Source organism: Maniola jurtina, chromosome 13 (assembly GCF_905333055.1).
Source record: "Maniola jurtina chromosome 13, ilManJurt1.1, whole genome shotgun sequence".
Taxonomy (NCBI): Eukaryota; Metazoa; Arthropoda; class Insecta; order Lepidoptera; family Nymphalidae; genus Maniola; species Maniola jurtina.
In genome coordinates, this window is record NC_060041.1 from 8,038,322 (window position 1) to 8,059,279 (window position 20,958).

The 20,958-nt window shown below is 36.3% G+C and overlaps 1 protein-coding gene across 2 annotated transcripts; it reads left to right on the forward strand.

The window, feature by feature from the left end:
* The first annotated feature begins 1,540 nt into the window (after positions 1-1,540).
* On the forward strand, positions 1,541-20,512 carry LOC123871196 (fatty acid synthase-like). Of its 2 annotated transcripts, none has more exons than XM_045914837.1 (39): positions 1,541-1,647; positions 2,026-2,180; positions 2,963-3,158; positions 3,455-3,572; positions 3,888-4,091; positions 4,660-4,776; positions 4,985-5,166; positions 5,247-5,389; positions 5,661-5,864; positions 6,328-6,514; positions 6,842-7,004; positions 7,327-7,496; positions 7,952-8,103; positions 8,181-8,513; positions 8,996-9,180; positions 9,307-9,426; positions 9,514-9,623; positions 9,774-9,964; positions 10,133-10,287; positions 10,410-10,667; positions 10,970-11,087; positions 11,166-11,417; positions 11,490-11,921; positions 12,017-12,166; positions 12,257-12,375; positions 12,907-13,057; positions 13,357-13,528; positions 13,624-13,736; positions 14,377-14,541; positions 14,858-15,030; positions 15,288-15,437; positions 15,928-16,131; positions 16,217-16,319; positions 16,709-16,859; positions 16,973-17,123; positions 17,869-18,016; positions 18,827-19,003; positions 19,131-19,233; positions 19,830-20,512. In XM_045914837.1, the coding sequence occupies exons 2-39, from the start codon at positions 2,031-2,033 to the stop codon at positions 20,435-20,437; spliced, it is 6,978 nt and encodes a 2,325-aa protein (XP_045770793.1). In that variant the 5' UTR covers positions 1,541-1,647; positions 2,026-2,030; the 3' UTR covers positions 20,438-20,512. The 2 variants fall into 2 exon arrangements, with proteins under 2 accessions (XP_045770793.1, XP_045770792.1); XM_045914836.1 differs by having other exon boundaries at positions 2,963-3,155; positions 3,452-3,572.
* The last annotated feature ends 446 nt before the right edge of the window (positions 20,513-20,958 follow it).

Here is a 20,958-nt window from a genome sequence, read left to right on the forward strand (position 1 = left end):
ATCTGGATCATGATAAACCTCTCACCAGCCTACTACTGAGCACGGGTCTCTTCTCAGAATGAAGGCTCAGACCACAGTCCGCCACGCTGGCCAAGTACGAATTGGCAGGCTTTACATACCTTTGAGAACATTATGGAGACCTCTTAAGCCAGCAAGTTACTTTATGATATTTTCCTTCAACAAAAGTTAAAAGCAACTGATATTTACCTAATTGTTTAAAAGATTCCGACGAATTGAGAACCTCCTCCTCTTTTCGAAGTGGCGCGATTAAAAACGCACAAAACTCCGAAAAGTTAAGAGATATATCATCGATTTAAAAATACATTATTATTTACTGTAAGTTTGTATTTCACACAGAACTCTGAAAAATAACACAAATAGGAAATTAAAATACAAGTGTTTATGCAAAGTTCAACGGTGACCATTTGCCTATTACAATAAAATCTCCATAATGCATTCCATACACGTACTTACATAAGTTATAGAGTACATATTTTATTTTTCACATGTAGGACAATTTTATTTTAGGTTCATGCGGACGAGGAAAAAATTGCCGATTCCGTGTGCTATCATGACCATCCAGATCCATCCATAACTAATCCATACCATCCATACTAATATTAAAATGAATGGGAAGGTGTGTCTGTCTGTCTGTTACCTTTTCACAGCTGAACGGATCTGACGGAAGCACCTACCTTTCATCCTGGAGACGAATCCTTTTTCGCGGCGAAAATTTGGATTTTAACACCTTGCCCCAGGCGAATGGATATGCTGGCAAAATAGAAATAGAAGATTTCTAATTCAAATAAATTCTTCTTATTTCTTACTAGCTGATGCCCGCGACTTCGTTCGCGTGGATGTAGGTTTTTTAAAATTCCCGTGGGAACTCTTTGATTTTCCGGGATAAAAAGTAAACTATGTGCTAATCCAAGGTATAATCTATCTCCATTCCAAATATCAGCCAAATCCATCCAGTAGTTTTTACGTGAAGGAGTAACAAACATACACACACACACACACACATACAAACTTTCGCCTTTATAATATTAGTGTGATTTATATCTAACTGCTTTTGAATGTCCTACCGAGAAGTACCAGCAATAAACTCAGCGGTTGCTCTACCTAAAACCTAAAAGTGTAAATTAAAAATTTATGACACCCCCGACAAGTGAAGGTTACAGTAACTAGAAAAGAGCTGGTAACTTTCCAACGGCTGAACCGATTTTCTAGGATTATAGCTAAGAAAACTCTCGATCAAGCCATCTTTCAAACAAAAAAAAAAACTAAATTAAAATCGGTTCATTAGTTTAGGAGCTACGATGTCACAGACAGATACACAGATACACACGTCAAACTTATAACACCCCTCTTTTTGGGTCGGAGGTTAAAATAGAATGATTTAAGTCTCTAGAGCTTTATAAAATAACTTATTAACCGATTCTCTCTGCTCAAACTAATATCCCCACATTTCCATTATTGTAAAAATATTTATAAATTAAAAGGTTAGATACAAACGGTTCAGTAAAAATTTAAATATATTTGAATGTATTACGAGTTTATTTATATTGTTGCGCTAGCTACAGAGTTTTAGTGTTGGCCCATTTTTATAACACGTTAGTTAACCAAGCCTGAAGCTTCAGTTAACAGGTAAAGTTTTTTAATTATTTATTAGTTAAATAAATTTTTGTAATTTAAATAAAATAAAATGCGGATATTTTGATTATGAAGTGTGAACCATAGAATACTAGCTGATGCTAGCGACTTCGTCCGCGTGGATTTAGTTTTTAAAAATCCCGTGGGAACTCATTAATTTTCTGGGATAAAAGTAGCCTATTTCACTCTCCAGGTCTTAAAATAAATCCATGCAAAAAATCACGTCGATCCATCGCTCCGTTGCGACATGATTGAAGGACAAACCAACAAACAAACACACTTTCGCATTTATAATATGGGTAATGATATGGGTAGTGACTTTAAGTAATTCATTCAGTAAAACACATTATTTAATGTTTCATGTCATTGCAGAAGAAATGGCACCTACACCCAAAAACTTACCCTCGTGGGAGGAAAGAAACCCAGTAGACACTACATTTGGCAAGAAGGTTGTTATATCTGGAATATCGGGTCTATATCCAGAGTCCCATAATGTGAAGGACTTATCAGATATTCTTTATAATAAGGTATGCGATCTTATATTATTATTATCTATCTACGTGGATGATCTTTCTACCTCGGTTAGGTCCGAAACCACCGAAGCCAAAGTCATAGGGTACTTGACTAAAGGCTGTCGATAAAACAATATTTTTAATATCCAGCTTCGCACGGGTGGGCTTCGCATATACAAATTTGAATTATTACTTACATTACAAATACAATACATATTATAAACTTCATTTTCAGTTCATTTTGAACTGTTCTGAATGATAATGATACCATATTGAACTGCACTGAGAAGTTTAGGTACCAATTTTGGGTAATTCCACTAATCTCCATTGACAAGCACCATCGATGGAGATTTACTGAAGTGAACTTTTACTCCACAAATCCCCATTTAAACTTTCTAGAGCTCCTAGCGGGAATTTGTGATTTTTTTCACAATCAACCTGACGTTTCAATCTTTGTTATAAAAAAGAATTGCCAAAACCAGTTCAAATTTAACGGAGTAGAGTAACATTGCCAAAATTTTCATCCCAAAACGAACCCTATTGTTTTTCAGGATAAAAACTAGCCTATAAGTTAATCCGGAGTATTAGCTGTAAGAAAGCCAGGTTGTTTTCAAATCTGTTCAATAGTTTCAGGGTGGTGCGTGAACAGACAGACAGACAGACAAAAATTTTACAAAATTGGATAAAAAGGGGGTTAATTCTCTCTCCGATTGAAAATAAAATATTTATTTTAGTGTATACAAATCATCCAGTTGCAGCCTTTTTTTGAGATTGTTATTTATGTGCTATATTCATAGATCAACCCAGTTAATAAGGAAAACTCCCGCTGGAAGTATGACCATCCCGAAGTAGCACAATACACGGGAAAAGTACCTGGGCTTAAGCTATTTGATGCCCAGTTTTTCAAAGTCCACTACCGTCTCGGCAATAACATGGACCCTATGGCCCGCAAGATGTTAGAGCAGTCGTATCAGGCTATCTATGATGCTGGTGAGAATATTTCATATGCATTGATCTCATTAACATACTAATTGATGCCATCGACTTCGTCCGCGTGGATTTACGTTGCGAGAATCATGGATTTTTACGGGATAAAAGTAGGCCAATGTGTTAATCCAAGGTATACTCTATCTCTATTCTAAATTTCAGCCCAATCTTGTAAGTTTTTGCGTGAAAGAGTAACAAGCATACATACACACATACACACTTTCGTCTTTATAATATCAGTATGATCATGTGATGCAGTGTGATCATGTGATGAGGTAACATTATTTTGTTATATACAGGCATATGTCCCGAAGAACTTTCAGGGAAGAAAATAGGCGTCTACATTGGAAGTTGTTTCTCGGAAACTGACAAAGCTTGCTTTTATGTAGCAGGTTCCAGGACAGGCTTTGGTATTGCAGGGTATGTATAGCCCTTTAAATTTTAAACAAATTATTATGTTGGCTCATGTTGGGTTGTCAATTTTTACATGACCGCCCAAAAAAAGGAGTGTAACGTTTTTATGGTTCATGTATGTATATGTGACTACTAAATTCCTGAACAGATATGGATGATAGGATAGGTATCGTTAGAACCTTTATCCATAAACTCGGATCGTCTCGAGTGAAACTGGCTATAATTTTTTTTGAAAAATATACAAATCTTTTGGCAGGACACTCGTGTTTTTTGACTGTTGTCTGTACAAAAAGTTGCAATAATATCCTGCATACATTACAGGTGCAGTAAATCCATGTTTGCTAACCGCATCTCTTACTGGTTAAACGCCAAAGGACCTTCGATGTCAATTGACGAGGCCTGCTGCAGCTCCACCGGGGCGTTGGAGCAGGCCTACCGTGCCATCAGCCGCGGCGAGTGTGAGGCTGCCATCGTTGGAGGGTCAAGTCTTTGTTTGCATCCACAATCCTCTATTCATTACGGAAGGTACGACCGAGGTTTTACTAGGTTTTGACTACTTTCCTGGCGCTGTGGTGAGCGCTGTGATCTCAAAAAAATAAATTGTAAACTTTAGAAATTTATAATATCTTTTCCTCTGTTCTGGTCTCGTGGGAGGCTTCGATCGTGGCTTTTTACCACCTTCCCAGCAAAAACGTTCCGCCAAGGGATAAGTTAGCGTTCCGGTACGATGCCGTGTAGAATTAAAGTAGTATCAAAATCATCATCGTTATCATGAATAACCCATCGCTGGCATACTACTGAGCACTGGTATCCTCTCTGCATGCAGTGCGGATTGGCAGTCTTCCCACACCTCGAGAACATTTATGGAGAACTCTCAGGCATGCAGGTTGCCTCACGATGTTTTCCTTCACCGTTAAAGCAAGACGTGATATTAATGAATTGCTTAGAACGCACATAATTCAGAAAAATTAAAGGTGCGTGCCCGGGGTCGAACTCCGACCTCCCAAATAGAAAGTCTACGTCTTAACCACTAGGCTATTACCGCTTAATCTAATTAGATTTCATCTTTATCAAAATAATTATTTTCTTTTAGACTCATGAAGTTAAGTATGGATGGTAAGACCAAATCGTTTGATACTGAAGCTGCTGGGTGTGCCAAGTCCGAGGCTATCAATGTCCTATTTCTTCAAAAAGCTAAAGATGCTCTGAGGTAAGTTAACAAATGCAAACTTAGTTCTGCCACAGAATAGCGAGAAACCGTGAAATATGTGGATGACATCCAATATACTCTTATGAAACACATTAATTTTTCTCAACGTTTCTGATACAAACCACTAAGGATTTTAATTTAAAATTAAAATGTGTTCATGAATAAATAAATTAATATTCTGAACATTTTCAATTTTCAATTATTCCAGAATTTACGCAGAAGTCGTACACATCAAATGTGAATTTACATCTATTACGCAAGACGAAACAAGAGGTCCAAGGTATGGCTTCTATCGGGATCCTGAAAACATGGCCAACTTTATGAGTAATTTCTATAAAGAGGCAAAGATACCGCCACAAGCCGTAGAATATGTAGAAGGTTTTGGTTCAGGTTGTAATTCAAGTATATAGATTTTTCTTAATACAATAAGTAAGGCCAAGCAAGTCTAAATAAACCAATATTTTTTACAGCTGTACCGGAAGCCGATAAAGCAGAACTTGAAGCTTTTGAAAAAGTGTTTTGTGACAACAGAAATGATCCCCTTTTGGTGGGCAGTGTTATGTCAAATATAGGATACGGCGAAGCTGCTTCGGGAATATCTGCTATTACAAAGGTAAGCAGATATCAACATTTTTTGTTGATAGTTAAACAGCACTAAAATCCATCCCTACCGGCAAAGCCGTGCCGTTAAGCGATTTAGCGTTCCAGTACGATGCCGAATAGAAGCCAAAGGGTTTGGGTTTGATATAAACTGCCATACATCTTCCAGGTTAGCCGCTTCCTTAGACTGCATCATCACTTACCACCAAGTGAGTTTGCAGTCAAGGGTTAACTTGTATCTAAATAATAGTGTTAGTGTATAATAGTGGTTATTTTCTCAACAGGTCATTTTAGGATATCACTCTGGGCAGTTGGCAGGCAATTTAAACTGTGACTCGCCTAGAAAAGACATAGCGGCTTTGCGTGATGGCCGCATGCGTATTGTTACTGACCATGAGACTTTTGGGCGATCTTACACCGCTGTAAACGGTCTCTCCGTGAGCGGAGTAAATGCTCATGTCCTTTTAAATGGTCATTACAAGCCTAAGGTATTGGAAACTATTATGTTTATGATACACCTCTAATTCTAATCAGTATAATATTGTTAAATAAATAATAAATCTATGTAAGGAACGTGTGGGCTAGTTGTGATTATGCATATCAATCGATTGCGAAAAACCGAAGTCGGTACGTAACTACTTAGGCAATAGACATGAGGTCCGATATTGGCCTTTTCGTTTCCTCCTTGCCTCAAAGAGTGTGTATTATCATTAACATCAGCTTATAATAACTGTAAAACCAGAAGAGAGAGTTTGCGAAAATGTGGTTTTCGTAGTCGAACATGTATACGAAAGAATCTAACCCGCCGTGTTATTATCCCAAGAAAACTCGAGCAGAAGTTTTTTGGAAGTGTTGATAATGAAAACACGACTCACCAATGAGGAATGTACGATGTAGAGAAAGAGGAAACTTTTTAATAATATTATTTTTTTGTGTTTTTTAATATTTTAGGATCTTTCGCGGTACAAGGCCAATATCCCTCGTTTAATTTTCCTATCAGGCAGACAGGAATCTTCGGTGAATAAAATACTCCAGGATTTAAAGTCTCGTCCCATTGATGCCGAGGAAATAGCGCTACTCCATAATATTCATAAGGCCAGAATTGCAGGTCATTTAGGGAGAGGATTTATTCTTCTTGGTAAGCTTAAACAGATGTTTACCATAATATTATGATCTATCCGTCCTATTATTTATTACTAGACTATGCCCGTAAGTGTGTCTGTGTGGACTACATAAATTTCAAATCTCTATTTTACCCCCTTAGGGGTTGAATTTTCAATAATTCTTTCTTAGCGAATGTTTACATGATAACATCTATCTGCATGCCAAATTTTAGTCCGATCTGTCCAGAAGTTTGAGCTGTGATAGATCAGTCGTCAGTTAGTCAGTCAGTCATTTTTTGCTTTTAAATATTTAGATTAGTAGTTAGGTAATACATTGCTTATTAACTTTTCATGTATTAAAGACACTAATGAAAAGAACGAAACTGTAAGTCTAAGCGAAAAGGCAAATTATTATGACGATGCTACACGGCCTCTATGGTTCGTATACAGCGGAATGGGCTCCCAGTGGGCCGGTATGGGAGCTCAGCTCATGAGGATTCCTGTGTTTGCTGCGGCCATTGAAAAGTACGTATAAACTTAAACCTTTGTTGATATATGTTCTATATGGTTCTACTGGAAAAGATACTAATAGCTCGTTCACACAGGCTGCGTAAGCGTAGACGTAGCGCGTACCATTGCGTTGTAACGTATGAAACTGTATGAAACATGGCACACCGCTTGCTTATAGCGTGGACGTATGCGTGACCCGGTGTGTTAGGGGTTTACGCGCGTCACTACGCACGTGTCGCGTGTACGTGCTTGATGTGAATTGGCCTTAAACCATTCAGTATCTTTACCAGTAGCACAATTTCTCTTTCGTTAATTTCTCTTATATCCACAATAACAGATGCCGACGTGTCTTGGAACCCAAAGGAGTGGACATCGTTCACATAATTACGTCTCCAGACAAAACGATATTTGACAACATTCTCAACTCCTTCGTCGGCATCGCTGCTATTCAAATTGGACTCACCGATATTTTACGTGCATTAGAAATCGTACCCGACAAAATTATCGGTATGTACAGTAATTGTTAGAGTACAACTTTTCTTACTTTAAAAGCCCTACGTTATTATTACGTTTATTATAGTGGTGATAATATTATTAATTTAAGGAAGCCCTTTATAAAATTCATCCATCATCCATCCATCAGCCAGTATGCGTCCACTGCTGGACATAGGCCTTTCCAAGAGCGCGCCACCAAACACGGTCCTCCGCCTTCCTCATCCACCCGCTCCCCGCCACCTTCTTCAGGTCATCGGTCCAGCGGTTTATAAAATTACTTAGGTCGAATTGCACAAACCTTCTAAATGTTTTTATGTTAAATTTTCTATCCCTGTCTTTTTTTGTCAATCCTGGAATAAACTTGACAAAAAGTGGTAGCATTATAAAATTAAACTAAATCAGTTAGTTAAACGAGTTTTGTGCTAGTGGGTCTTAGAATAGTTTCATCAACTTATCGATATGTACAGGACACAGTGTGGGTGAGCTAGGCTGCGCATACGCAGACGGGTGCTTTACCGCGGAGGAAATGATACTGTCTGCATACAGCCGCGGTCTGGTCTCCGTGCAGACGCCTTTCATACGTGGATCAATGGCTGCTGTCGGAGTTGGCTACCAACAGGTACTTTCCATTTGAGTCAGTCGTATTTTATACCCATTCTTAATAACAGATAAGAAAAATTGATTATTTTGTTACAGATATCTAAAATGTGTCCACCAGAGATTGAAGTAGCTTGCCACAATGGTCCCGATTCCAGTACAATTTCTGGACCCGCTGACACCATGAAAGAATTCGTGGCTCAACTAACTGCGAAAGAAATTTTCGCCAAAGAAGTACCGTGTTCAAACATTGCATACCACTCGCGATACATAGCTGAAGCAGGTCCAGGATTGCTCCAATATTTGGGTGAAGTTATCAAGTCACCCAAAGCACGTAGTGAACGCTGGGTTTCTACTTCAGTGCCCCAAGAGGAATGGAACAAACCTATAGCAAAATACTCGTCAGCAGAATACCACACGAATAATTTACTTGTGAGTTTAATTATTTTATCTAAATAGTGCTCGAACCTTCATTCACGCAAATTCAGGTTTTTTAGAATCCTGTGGGCAATCTGATTTAGCCCGATGGGAGTCCCCAACGGCAACATCTCAGGTGTTCCAACCTTCAAACCTTCAGGTTTTTCTCAAATGTTAAGGGTTTGGGGTAACCTGCTCTGAAAATTTCAGGCTTTTAAGCCTACTTGTTTATGGTGTGCGTTATCCGTCAGTATCAGTGTTAAAATTTTATTCTGTGGATTAAATTCTGCTCAGTCAGGCGTTTTCGAATGCAATAGCAAAATTTTCTAAAGTTAGGTATTACCAAATTGCATTATTTACTCAGTGAGATATTTTTAGTTTGTGTCACAGCCAAGCGCAAAAAAAACATTAGTTAAGTTAGATTTTACCCCTCACTGTATGAAAGATGATATCCGTTGCGTAGAATTAAGCTCTGAATTTGGTAAATTTTGTTTCAGAACTCAGTGCTTTTTGAAGAGACTTCGAGGCTGATCCCAGCAAATGCAGTGGTAGTGGAGATAGCTCCTCATGGTTTATTGCAGGCTATCCTCAAGCGTTCTCTGCCGGAATCCTGCAAAAATGTGCCTCTAACAAGACGTGGCCACCCCGACAATGCACAGTTCTTGTTAGAAGCTATTGGAAAGTAAGATATTTTTAATTAAGAAAACTTTCATTTGTTGATTAAATTTGGGCATTTTGTTACGATGTTACCTGTCACAAGGGTGAGCATTTGGTAACGAAGTTTTCATTCCATCTTTCAAATTTGCAGTCTCTATATGGAGGGATACAGTCCGCAAATCCAAGCGTTATATCCGAAAGTAGAGTTTCCAGTCTCCACTGGAACACCGATGCTATCACATCTATTGGAATGGGCACACAATGAAGCATGGTAAATTAAGCCAAAATTATCATAAATGAAATATCATATTATCATGAATATTTAATACAAAGTTCCTCTCAAACAATTTTTTTTCAGGAATGTACCACTGTATGTATCAGCGAACCGAAAAACTGCTGCAGCATGCACTCATGTCCTATCCATCCATGATGACGACCATCGATACTTGAAAGGACATGTGATAAGAGGTACAGGCGTTTAAACTGTGATTTTAAAAGATTCTTATTTTCCATATTATACTTTTCCAGGACGCATGGAAATATTACATATTTATATTAGCGAGTTTTTTTATTTATATTCTTTGGAGAAATCTATAATGTCTTGATGAATAATTTTAGAGAAGAACACGTATCCTTTCGCTGCTACTTTAGTGGCAGTTTGGGATACTTTGGCCATGGTCTTGGGAGTGCCAAAGAAACAACTCTCGGTGGAATTCCGCGACGTGCATCTGCACTCAGAGCCAGTACTTCATGACCAAAGACAGCTGCGCCTGAACATAACCGTGCATCGGGGGAGAGGCCAATTCGAGGTAACCTTTCACTAAACCTAAACACTGGAGCTGAAATAGAGACAGATATGGCGCATTTCGATATTTCACACTCGAACGTAATTTTGATTTCTCCCTGGGCTATTATAGAGATTAGATATAATAACGGAAAATATAGCTTAGATAAAATAAGTTTTACACATATTTCAGGTTTTAGATGACAACATTAAAGTTGCAACCGGTTTCATTATCAGTGAAATAGATAAACACATATCATCACAGGAAGAATTTAAGACGGAGGAAGTCCTATTACTGAACTCAGAGGATATCTACCAATTATTGAGCGCTAGGGACTATAATTATTCGTAAGTGTTAAATGTGTCATCACATGATATTTTTGAGTTTTTATACTAATTACCTTATTCTATGCGAGTAAATACTAATTGTTTACTACAGATAAAATTTTAACCTTATAACTATTTTTTAGGAATGAATTTCGAAGTATTCACAAGGCTAACTTATCATTAGATAAAGCTCATCTTTTGTGGGAAAACAATTGGGTGACACTTATTGACGGCATGATCCAACTAAATGCGCTCAAACGCATTCACGAAAGCGTCTCACAACCTAATTTTATTAGAAGAATTATAATAGATGTTGAGAAGCATACCCAAGATCAAACTCTAGTGGTAGATGATGCCAATGTCATGTTAGCTAAACTGTGCGAGGTGTTGGACAGTACCAGGTACGGTTTTACGATACCTTCACATTTCGTACAACTAGGGTTTATTTTGGTAAGATTTATCTTGACAGTTACATAATATTACAACATAATAGCGAAACAGTTTAGAGGATGTACTAAATTGCGAAAGGTCGTAGGATAAATTCCCACCCATTGGTCTACTATCGGATCTACAACGAGTACAAATTTCACTAATTAGACGGGAGAAAAGAAGAATCTCTTACCTTAATCAACTTGGTAAAGTTTAAAAAGGACAATCTGCATATTTGGAGGATAATTTAACAAAACTTTTTTATTCCGTTTAGGTGTGGTGGTGTCTTGATTGAAAATATCAAATTCCACGACCTGCCATCAATCAACAAAGAGCAAATTGCTTTAAAAACACTAAAATTTGTTCCTCATGTCTCTACCAACAATTTCGATGTAAGTATAATAATAAAAATAAGAATTAATTTGGTCAAAATTAGGAAGAGAACTTATATTACGATTGCTTCTTTACAGGAAAATTCTGCGTTGTATATTCTTTTGCAAATATTAGCAGAAAATTTAAATAAACAGGAGATCAATATTGCTAATATTGTTGAATATAAAAATCAAAGAAATTTCGCAAACATTGGAGAAATTATTAACGATATACCTGAAATAAAGATCAATTTATTCGAAATTTGTAGGGATGACTTACCAAAAAAACCTGATGATTTCTTCGAAGATATTGATGCGCTAATGATAACGAATTTAGCTTCTGATGATAATGTAAGTCGCATAAATATTTGATTACTTGACACGCGAAACTTCATTATATTTATTGATGTGTTTTTTTAATAGATGTGCCAAGTGCTACACCGGTTACTCAATCGAGATACTTTGCTGATCAATAAAGAGGTGTGTGCAGATTTGCAGACCGTTCGCCCTTCTCTACTATACCGTACTATGTGCGCCCATACCATTGGTTCTTCTCGTCTGGAACTAGATATATGGCGCCCTTCTGATGTAACGGCGGGGACTAGTGCTGTAACTATGTTTTCACCAGCTGACCTTACTAAACTTGATACTCAACTGTCCACACTCCCATCAAAACATAGACTGGTAATATTGACGTCGTATCCAGCTTTTGATGGCTTAAAAGATACTGTTAAAAAGTGGAGAAACAAAGATCATCGTAAAATCAATCTTGTGATTATCAATCACAAACTTGTCGAAGAACAAAGTTTAAGTCAAATGCCGTTTACAGACTTAGCTGTTAGTATTTTAGATCACGTAAGTAAATTTTTTATGTAATTTTGAGAGTTTTAAAAATGAAATGATAAAAATAAAATCTAAGCATAAAATTGTTTATGTTATTTATTTTTTAGGGTGTTTGGGGTGGAGAATATTACTTACCAATCCAAGGAAAAATAGCAAAAGGCAAAGAAATGGCACTGGAAATGACAAGATTAGGTGATATAGACTCTATGCATTGGATAGAAGTGACAGGGTCTAGTCACCAAGGCATTCCAGTAAAGGTATTAAATATGAACATTATATCAATTTGAAACTTGACCTATTTTTCTGATACAAAAGTACCTGTAACAGAACATATTATACCATTTTAGGTTCATTACGCAGGTTTGAACGATGCTTATGTGAAAAAGGTATTACGAGTGGCAGCAACAGAAAACAATAATAATGATAGAAAGCTAGTTGAATATAGCTTCAGTGGTACCACAGATAGGTATGACCATGTTTTTGTAAATAAAATTAAAACATTGTTCTCTTTATTTTTATTGGAATTATGTTTGTTTATATGAAACGGTTTATAAGTAACACTAGATGATATCAGCGATTTCATCTGCGTATTTTTATAAATCCTTTTTCCTGGATAAAAAAGTATATCCTACTATCCTATAATGTCGCCAAAATGCAAGCTATCTCTATGCCAAATAAATGATGTCTACGCCTTATGTTTGTGAATTTAGATTCTTTAATACCGTGGGAACTCTTTGATTTTCCGGTACAAAAAGTGTCTTTACCCGAGATGAAACCTTCAGTAGGTTTATTTATTGTTTCGTCAAAAGCAAATGGGCTGTGTGAAGCAAGCAAATGGACAAACAGACATTTAGTCAAAGTGCGCTCTAAAGAATACTTCAGGCTTAGAATAAGCCTGGTATACTCGTGTAACTTGTGCAAGAGACCGCTCACAGTAATATATGTAGTTTTATACTATTAGTATGGATTTATTACGGCAAGCCAATTTACTTTTCAGAAAAGAACGTGTAATGGGTATCGTGCAAGAAGAATCTATTTGTACCCGCGTCGTCGCAAAGCCTGAATTGTTGTGGCCTGTACCCGAGCATTGGACTCTGGAGGACGCTGCTACTGTTCCTCTAGCTTATTGCCTGGCATTCTACTGTCTTGTAATTATTTTTTTTACTAGCCAACCCAAACTGCGATGTTAATATTAAGACATAAATTATTTAAACACATTTTAACAGGATCCCTATGAATGCGATGACAGCTTGAAGGTAGTCGAAGAAGATACACCATATAAAACTGTATGGTTCCATTTACCGAGACTAGCAAAGAACTGGTCATAATTTTTGATATCACTACTTTTAATGGCTGAAAGTTTTTGTTACGAACTGACTCTTATTTTTCACATGAAATGTTTTTGTTTGGGATGATAATACTTTCTATGGAATGGATATCTTTACAGTGCTTCAAGAGTCGTTTTTACCGTGACAACAGTATTCTTGTGCATGGAGGTACCGGGGCTTTGGGCCAAGCAATCATCTCTATTGCTCTAGCACATAACTGCGATATTTATACCACGGTGAGCAACTTAAGGAAAAAAAAGTTTTTGCTCAGATTGTTCCCAGATCTTAAAGGTGGGTGTTTTCTTGAAATAATGTGATAAAGGATATATTGTTAGAAGATTCTTAAAGTGGGTTTGAAATTATTATTCCCTTTCTTAATTTTTTAGAGGATCATATCGGTTGCTCTCGAGACAGCAGTTTTAGAGATATGGTTCGTAGAGCTACAAATGGAAAAGGTTGTGACATTGTTATAAATTCAGTCAAAGGAGACTTAAGAAACGTAAGTAGTAAAGTTTTGATAAAAATCTTTAGTTTTTTATTAATTTTATATTTAAATCATCCATAAACCAACAAACAAACAAATTGTTACGTACGATCAACTATTTAGATCTGAACTAATCCACAGTGATGTGGACAAGTCAGGCTAAATAAACTCAGATTCAAATCGTTTATTGAAAGTAGGTACCATTGTAGGCACTTTTTGATTGTTATTTGTTGAATTTAGAAGGTAATAATGTAATAATTACGTAAACTTAAAACAAAAGCTACAAGGTTTCCAAACGCGCCCAGGTTTGAGAAAAGCCCACAACAATCTCAGCCTTCTTTTTACTATCATACCATTTCACAAAATCCCTTAAACTTATTGGAACTATCAAAGCTCATTCCAAAGCCTTAGCCAACTTAGATAAACTTATTCCACATGATAATACCTATTTTGTCATTGAATAGGTATTTAATTACTGTTTTACAATTTACAGGCTTCATTAAATTGCTGCAAAGCATTTGGATCTGTCGTTTCTCATTGAATACGTATTTAATCACTGTTTTACAATTTACAGGCTTCATTAAATTGCTGCAAAGCATTTGGATCTGTCGTTTCTCATTGAATACGTATTTAATCACTGTTTTACAATTTACAGGCTTCATTAAATTGCTGCAAAGCGTTTGGATCTATCGTTGATACATCCCTTCTATTGGACACTGAAAATTACAACTTTGGGCTGGTTAATTTGTCGGCAGCTGTCTCTTTCAGTACACTGCAGTTTTCGTCACTATTTGAACCGCAAAATGTAGAAGACTTAAAAGTAAGCACTTCATGATGAAGAATTTGTAGTAATATTTCCGCAACAAGCTCGAGCTGTTTTACTAGATTACTAAACTGATTATTTATAATTAATTATTTATCTTTCCCTCAACATCAAGTAAGAAAAAGTTATAATTTTAACCGTGTTTGTCGAGGCGTACCATTTTGAATTCAGCTTGCTTAGAAATTTACATCTAGCCTGACTGGACTAGGCTCTATAAAGTTAGAGCTATTTTTCGCTAACTCTATCAGAATAAAATTTATTTTGACGAATTTGTCAGAATACCTGCTGATTTTACTTTCAATGTCGATATCAGAGGCTGCAACTAATGGTGAGCGAAGGAATCGCGCGTGGCTACGTCCGACCACTGTCCCGCGTGGTGTACCCGGCTGCTGAGGCGGCACGCGCGGTGCGCCTGCAAGCCGGCAGCAAACATCTCGGCCGAGTGCTGCTTCATTTAGAAGAGGATATGTCTTACACACACCATAAGTAAGACCTTATTACAGCCGTGTTAACAATAGCTGAAACGTTCAACATTTCATTCATTCAATTTTCTCAATTCGCTTCATATTTATGTCATGAATGTGATATATATTTCCTTTTTTTTTATATTTCCTTGTTATATCCTTTATTGTTTTTATTTTACAAGATGTAAGGAGATATTTATTATTTTAGGCATCAGAGGCTCAACCTAATTTTGGCTGTATGATGTAGGTATTTATTATACTTATTTATTTGTTTTTCAGAATAAATTGCTCGGCTGATCGATTGCATCTGCTGTTATCAGAGAACGATGTTTTGGGGATGCAATTAGCAGAAAGGTTGATAAGCCGAGGTGCTAGAAAATTAGCACTGCATTGCTCCGAAAAATCAAACAGTCTTTTGTTTAAGCTAAGGTAGGTACCTAATGACGTCATTAAATTGCGTTTACCATTGTCATTCTAACCTGACATTTACATTATTTCAATAAAGAATTATTTAGTTACTAGATGATGCCCGCGATTTCATCCGCATAACTTTTGATTTATTTTTAACCCGTGGAAACTCTTTGATTTTCCGGGATAAAAGTATTCTTTATCCGTTTCCGGGATGCAAGCTATCTCCGTAACAAATAGATGATAACCCATGACTTTTTCTGTGTGGATTAAGGTTTTTTAAATCCCATGGGAAATCTTTGATTTTCCACGATAAAAAGTAGCTTAATATATCCTTCCCGGGATGCAAGCTATCTCTATACCAAATTGCGGAAAATGGGTTTTTTAAAAATCCTGTAGGAATTTTTTAATATTCCGCGACGAGTAGCGACGATGATTCTTTTGAGCGGGATGCATTTTCCGCAGTGGAAAAAGTATCAATTACACTTGTGTCATCCGAATCGTTTTACAGGTCCTGGGAGGAACGAGGAGTTCAATGTACAATATCTTACGGGAATACGTGGAGTGAAAACATTTTCAATTTGTTGAATAGCAAGACACCAGAAAACATCGAAGGAATATATTGTATTTTAAATTCTAATGGGCAAAATGAGAATATTTCGAAATGCTTAGAAAATTTGACTTTGACCACACGCAGATCGAACTGGTCTATAAGGTAAATAAAATACTCTTTGCTATGAAACTCATTCACTATCTACACTATAAGGCTATATCAAGTAATACTCAATCCAACTTTTCAGGTATTTCGCATTAATCGATGCTAGGAAGGGGACCAGCGATCACATAAAAATAACAAAACCTCACGACCAATTTACTACCATCAAATTACTGCCTTTAAAATTCGTAAGTCTGTTTTTATTTTCACCTATCGAGGAATATCCAACAGCCCATGACATTTTAATGTTACGTTATGTTCATGTTACGTAGCGTATGAAATCCGTTCTCGCGCATAGAGTATAGAAATACTTAAATAAAAATTAAATTAAATAACAAAAGAATACCTACGCGTGATGGTACCTCTTAGTATTCAATTAGTTTTCTTTGTAATTGCGCATTGCCTAAAACTACGATGTCATTTTCACTTCCTTCAGTTGAAGGCGAAATTACTGCGAGGTGGAATATGACGTGTCTTAGTTGGCCGTGTAACTTGTATACCTCTTTTTATACATAAATAATTATCATAGCTAACAGGTAACTTTTTAGACCTTGCATTTCTTGTTTTTTTTTTACAGAATGGAAATGTTGAAGATAAAGAATACTTTTCAGTGAGTCATGCTATTGATGCTATAGAAAAATCATTATGCTACAAACAGCGCATTATAGCAGCGCATGATATAAAAAAATCTACTGGCAATTTATTGGAAGAGGTTGCTTATGTAGCAGGTAAAAAGTTATTTCTTATAAAGTCATTTAATAATTAAATAACTTAAAAAAATTAAATATATTAAAAATTTAATTAGTTTTATATATTTTATTTATTTATAAATTTTTAATAGATATATCAGTCAATAAAGGCACGCCGCAAGATTTTACACTAAAAGATATGGGAATGGATGAATCAAAATCTAAAATTGTTCGAGCTTATTTGCGCGATGTTCATAATATATTACTGGAAGAGACCATCATTCCATTATTAACACTTAAAAAGTAAGTACCTATTTCAATTATTCTTGTATACACGTATTAGACTTATACTTACTTTCATAAAATTGTACGTACAACTCTCGCAAACATAATTTGTACCTACATCATGTTGTTAAAAAATTTCAAAAGAAAAATAAAACCGACTTCAAAAACCAAAAACACTAAAAAGTAGAAAATAATTTTTGTTTAGCTACACATGTAATGTACCTAGGTTCGCTCGACTTCATACCTAGGTACATTACATGTGTAGCTAAACAAAAATTATTTTCTACTTTTTAGTGTTTTTGGTTTTTGAAGTCGGTTTTATTTTTCTTTTGAAAATTTTTTATTTCACAATTTTTAGTGGCCCCACTGTACTATAATATGCTATGCCCAGTTAAAACCCTACTGTTTACTAAGCTATTACAGTGATCGCGAGCAATTTGCTCTTATCCATTGAGGAGTTCTGTTCTCCATCTCCGAAGATATTCATCAGATCTTCACCAAATTTATATGGGACCACCTGCACAGTATACCCTTTCAAACAAAAAAAAAAAATTTCCAAATCGGTCCAGGGGTCTTTGAGTAATCGGGGAACATACATAAAAAAAAAAAAAAAGATCCCGACGAATTGAGAACCTCCTCCTTTTTTGGAAGTCGGTTAAAAAATAAGCAAAATGTATAAAAAAAATTGAGTCAAAACTTTTTATTTTGCACGTTGGCACGGAGAAATTCATCCATAAAAATAAACAATGTAAAACTCTTGCAGAATACGGGAATTAGAAGACAAGACATTAACAAAAAAGTTTACTGAAACCAAAGATTTGGAAACATTTTTCTCTCACGTCGATCAAGATGAACTCCTAGCTACAACGGAAATGGTGTTTGTACCGACACTTACAACCAGTGCTACGATGGTAATTAATAATAAGTTATCACTAATCCATACTTTATTAATATTACTAGATGATGCCCGTGAATTCGTTCGCGTGGATTTAGGTGTCCAAAATCCCGCGGGAACTCATTGATTTTTCGGGATAAAAAGTAGCTGTGTTAATCCAGTGTATAATATAATCTATCTCCATTTCTTTCAGCCAAATCCGTCCAGTAGTTTTTGCATGAAAGAATAACAAACATACACACAAACTTTCGCCTTTATTAATTTTAGTGTGAAGTATCTTAAATGCTAAAGTGGCCTGTCCGTCTGACTGCTAGCTTTTCACGGGCCATCTGTTAAACCCATTTTGACGTTTGCTTCAGAGGCAGCTTGCGATCGGGGGATGGAATTAGGCTACTTTTGACGTGACAACGTCTTATAATTCGATAGAGCCGGCTGCACGCACGAAAAAACATGACTCATGCGGCGTTACCTCGCTCTGAGGCGTTCCATGTAAGGCTTGAAGTGCAAGCGAGAGCGCGGAACGAGCGACAAAGAAGCACAATCGGCCTTTGTTGTCACATTCAACTATCGTCAGTAAACCGACTTTACAGACAATCAATTTTTTTATCTCTGAAAATAAAAGAGTTCCCACGGGATTTTTAAAGGACCAATCGCTAGGTCTAACACTTCTAATTTTTCAAGAAAGTTTTACTATCACTATCACGTCGACTGCTACTAAGGAGTTTTAGAAATTCCTCTCGGGTGAAAAATAGACTGTTTGGCCAGTACGTTATAATATTATGTAAATGTATATTGTATATATTTACAAATTTATTAAATTTTGCAGAGAGATGACGAATTTGACGTAAGCCAAACATTCCTATGTATAGTACCGGGTGTAGAAGGACTGCACGTACGATTCCGTGAACTTGGTGAGCGGCTCAAGTTACCCGCACTCGTACTGCAGCCTGGCGTCGACAGACCACATGAGACTATCCAAGAAATGGCGCAAAGATACGCTAAGGTCAGTCAGTATCGTATCAGAACCGATTCTTGTTTTATTAAAATAATAAAATAGCTAGCAAACGAGAAGGCGGTCACCTAAATTAAAAGTTCTACAATCTTATTCATATTCAGTTTATTTCTTTTAGATCCTTCTAAAAAGGACTCAACTGAAGGAACGCTTTTATCTTCTTGGATATGAAAGTGGAGTTTTGGTAGCGTTGGAAATGGCAGCAATCCTTGAAGATCATGGTAAGACATAATTTGACATAACATGGCATTGGAGAAACAAGTGTAGGTATTGGTCCAAGATCCTAGTGCCGCCAGACCTTCTTTATTTTCAGAGAAACTAAATGTGTGGGATAGAGTAGTGCTAGTGTGTACTTTTATCGCACCTACGCATATTTGCTATCTAATACCTCGCCTCGATAGGTATCAGTTGCTAAAGGCACGTAAAAACATTGTTCACTTTTCTTAATGTCTGAGTGCTGATTTTTATGTAGGTATATTTCCTGAGTATCATAATAAAAAAAAATTGAAATAGGTACTTTCAGTAGCTGATACATACCTATTTAAATTGGCCCACGACACAAGCTAGTAGATATGCGTACGTTAATAGTACACACTACACTACTCTATTAATTGTTTCTTAGAAAATAAGGAAGGTCTGGCGGCAGTGGGATCTTGCTATCTATTAGTTGCAATGGGAAGATTTTTTTTATATTAACTGAATAAAATTAAGAAAAAACGTTCGAAATCCTGTAAATCTTTTTTGTACCTTTATTCGACCGAATTAAACTATATTCATCTTTTTTATTGAATTAAAATGTAAGAAATTTACTTTGCAGGTTTAACTGGTAAAGTTTTCTGCATCGGTGGCTCACCGGACGAAATTCTTGCAAAATTTGAAGAAAAGCTAGCTAACTTTGAAACAGAAGAATCTCTGCAAGTTGCGGTGGCACGTCACATGTTTAATTTGATCATGAATGGTGATAATCCGGAAGATCTAGAGGAGGAGCTAAAGAAGATCTCTTCATGGAAACAAAAAGTATATTTCTGTGTGCAAAAGCTGCGCGGACGTATAGACTACTCGATTCAGTATGCACGCGAACTCATTGAAGCCGCTTACGCAAGGATAGTGCAAATACGACGTTACCATTCAGAGCCACGTCCTCTTCGCTCTCTCCTTATATCTATACGTCCATGGTTATCTGCATCTAATCACGTTAACTGCCTTTCGTTGCAACGTTACTCGCAAGAACCAGTCATAGAGTACGAATTGAAAGCTCCTCTGGCGTACTCAGCACAAGATTTACGTTGCGCTGCCATCGTTAACCGGCATCTAGACAACGATCTAATAGAGGACTTCGATAAGAGAAACTTGTGCGAAACTTATATTATAAACGCAGACTCTTTCATGACCACTGCTGACAATGTTGATGATTATCTATTTTAAATGAATGGCTATTGTATTTAAAAGCGATGTGAATGATATGTTTTTTACAAAATAAATATTTTTATTCAAGCATGATATTAAGTCTTTATTGTTTCTTACGAGTAATTAAAAGTAAGAAATAGAACACTTATGTAATCTTGGTTTCTCTCAGTCTATTTGTCGCAGTCGTTTTATAAGGAAATTATTTGAGCGTCAAAGCTGAACAGTTACAGAATTTCGTTACGCCTATAATATAGGATTTTTTTTAAACTATGGGACCTGCCGAACATGAAAATTGAATGTCGGCAAAAACTTTTACGTACCTTCCTTGGAATTTTAAACTTTAAAATACTTAGCCGATTCAACAAGGGCCTACACCTTGTTAAACAGGTAAGTATGTAGTTTGAAAACATTATGAGGTTTTCTTTAACAATTATTCGAAAATGATTCACAAAAAAATCAGCGCTAAAGTTACTATAAATAACTACCTACGGTCAGCGCCCTCAATTCGGTTATATATGTTACATAATAGTTTGTGACGT

Bases quoted from the DNA above. Each gene is read 5' to 3' on its own strand.
- LOC123871196 (XM_045914837.1), top strand. From the start codon at position 2,031: ATGGCACCTACACCCAAAAACTTACCCTCGTGGGAGGAAAGAAACCCA. The intron at 5,865-6,327 runs GTATTGGAAACT...TTAATATTTTAG, and splicing joins ATGGTCATTACAAGCCTAAG to GATCTTTCGCGGTACAAGGC. The intron at 16,860-16,972 runs GTAAAAAGTTAT...AATTTTTAATAG, and splicing joins AGAGGTTGCTTATGTAGCAG to ATATATCAGTCAATAAAGGC.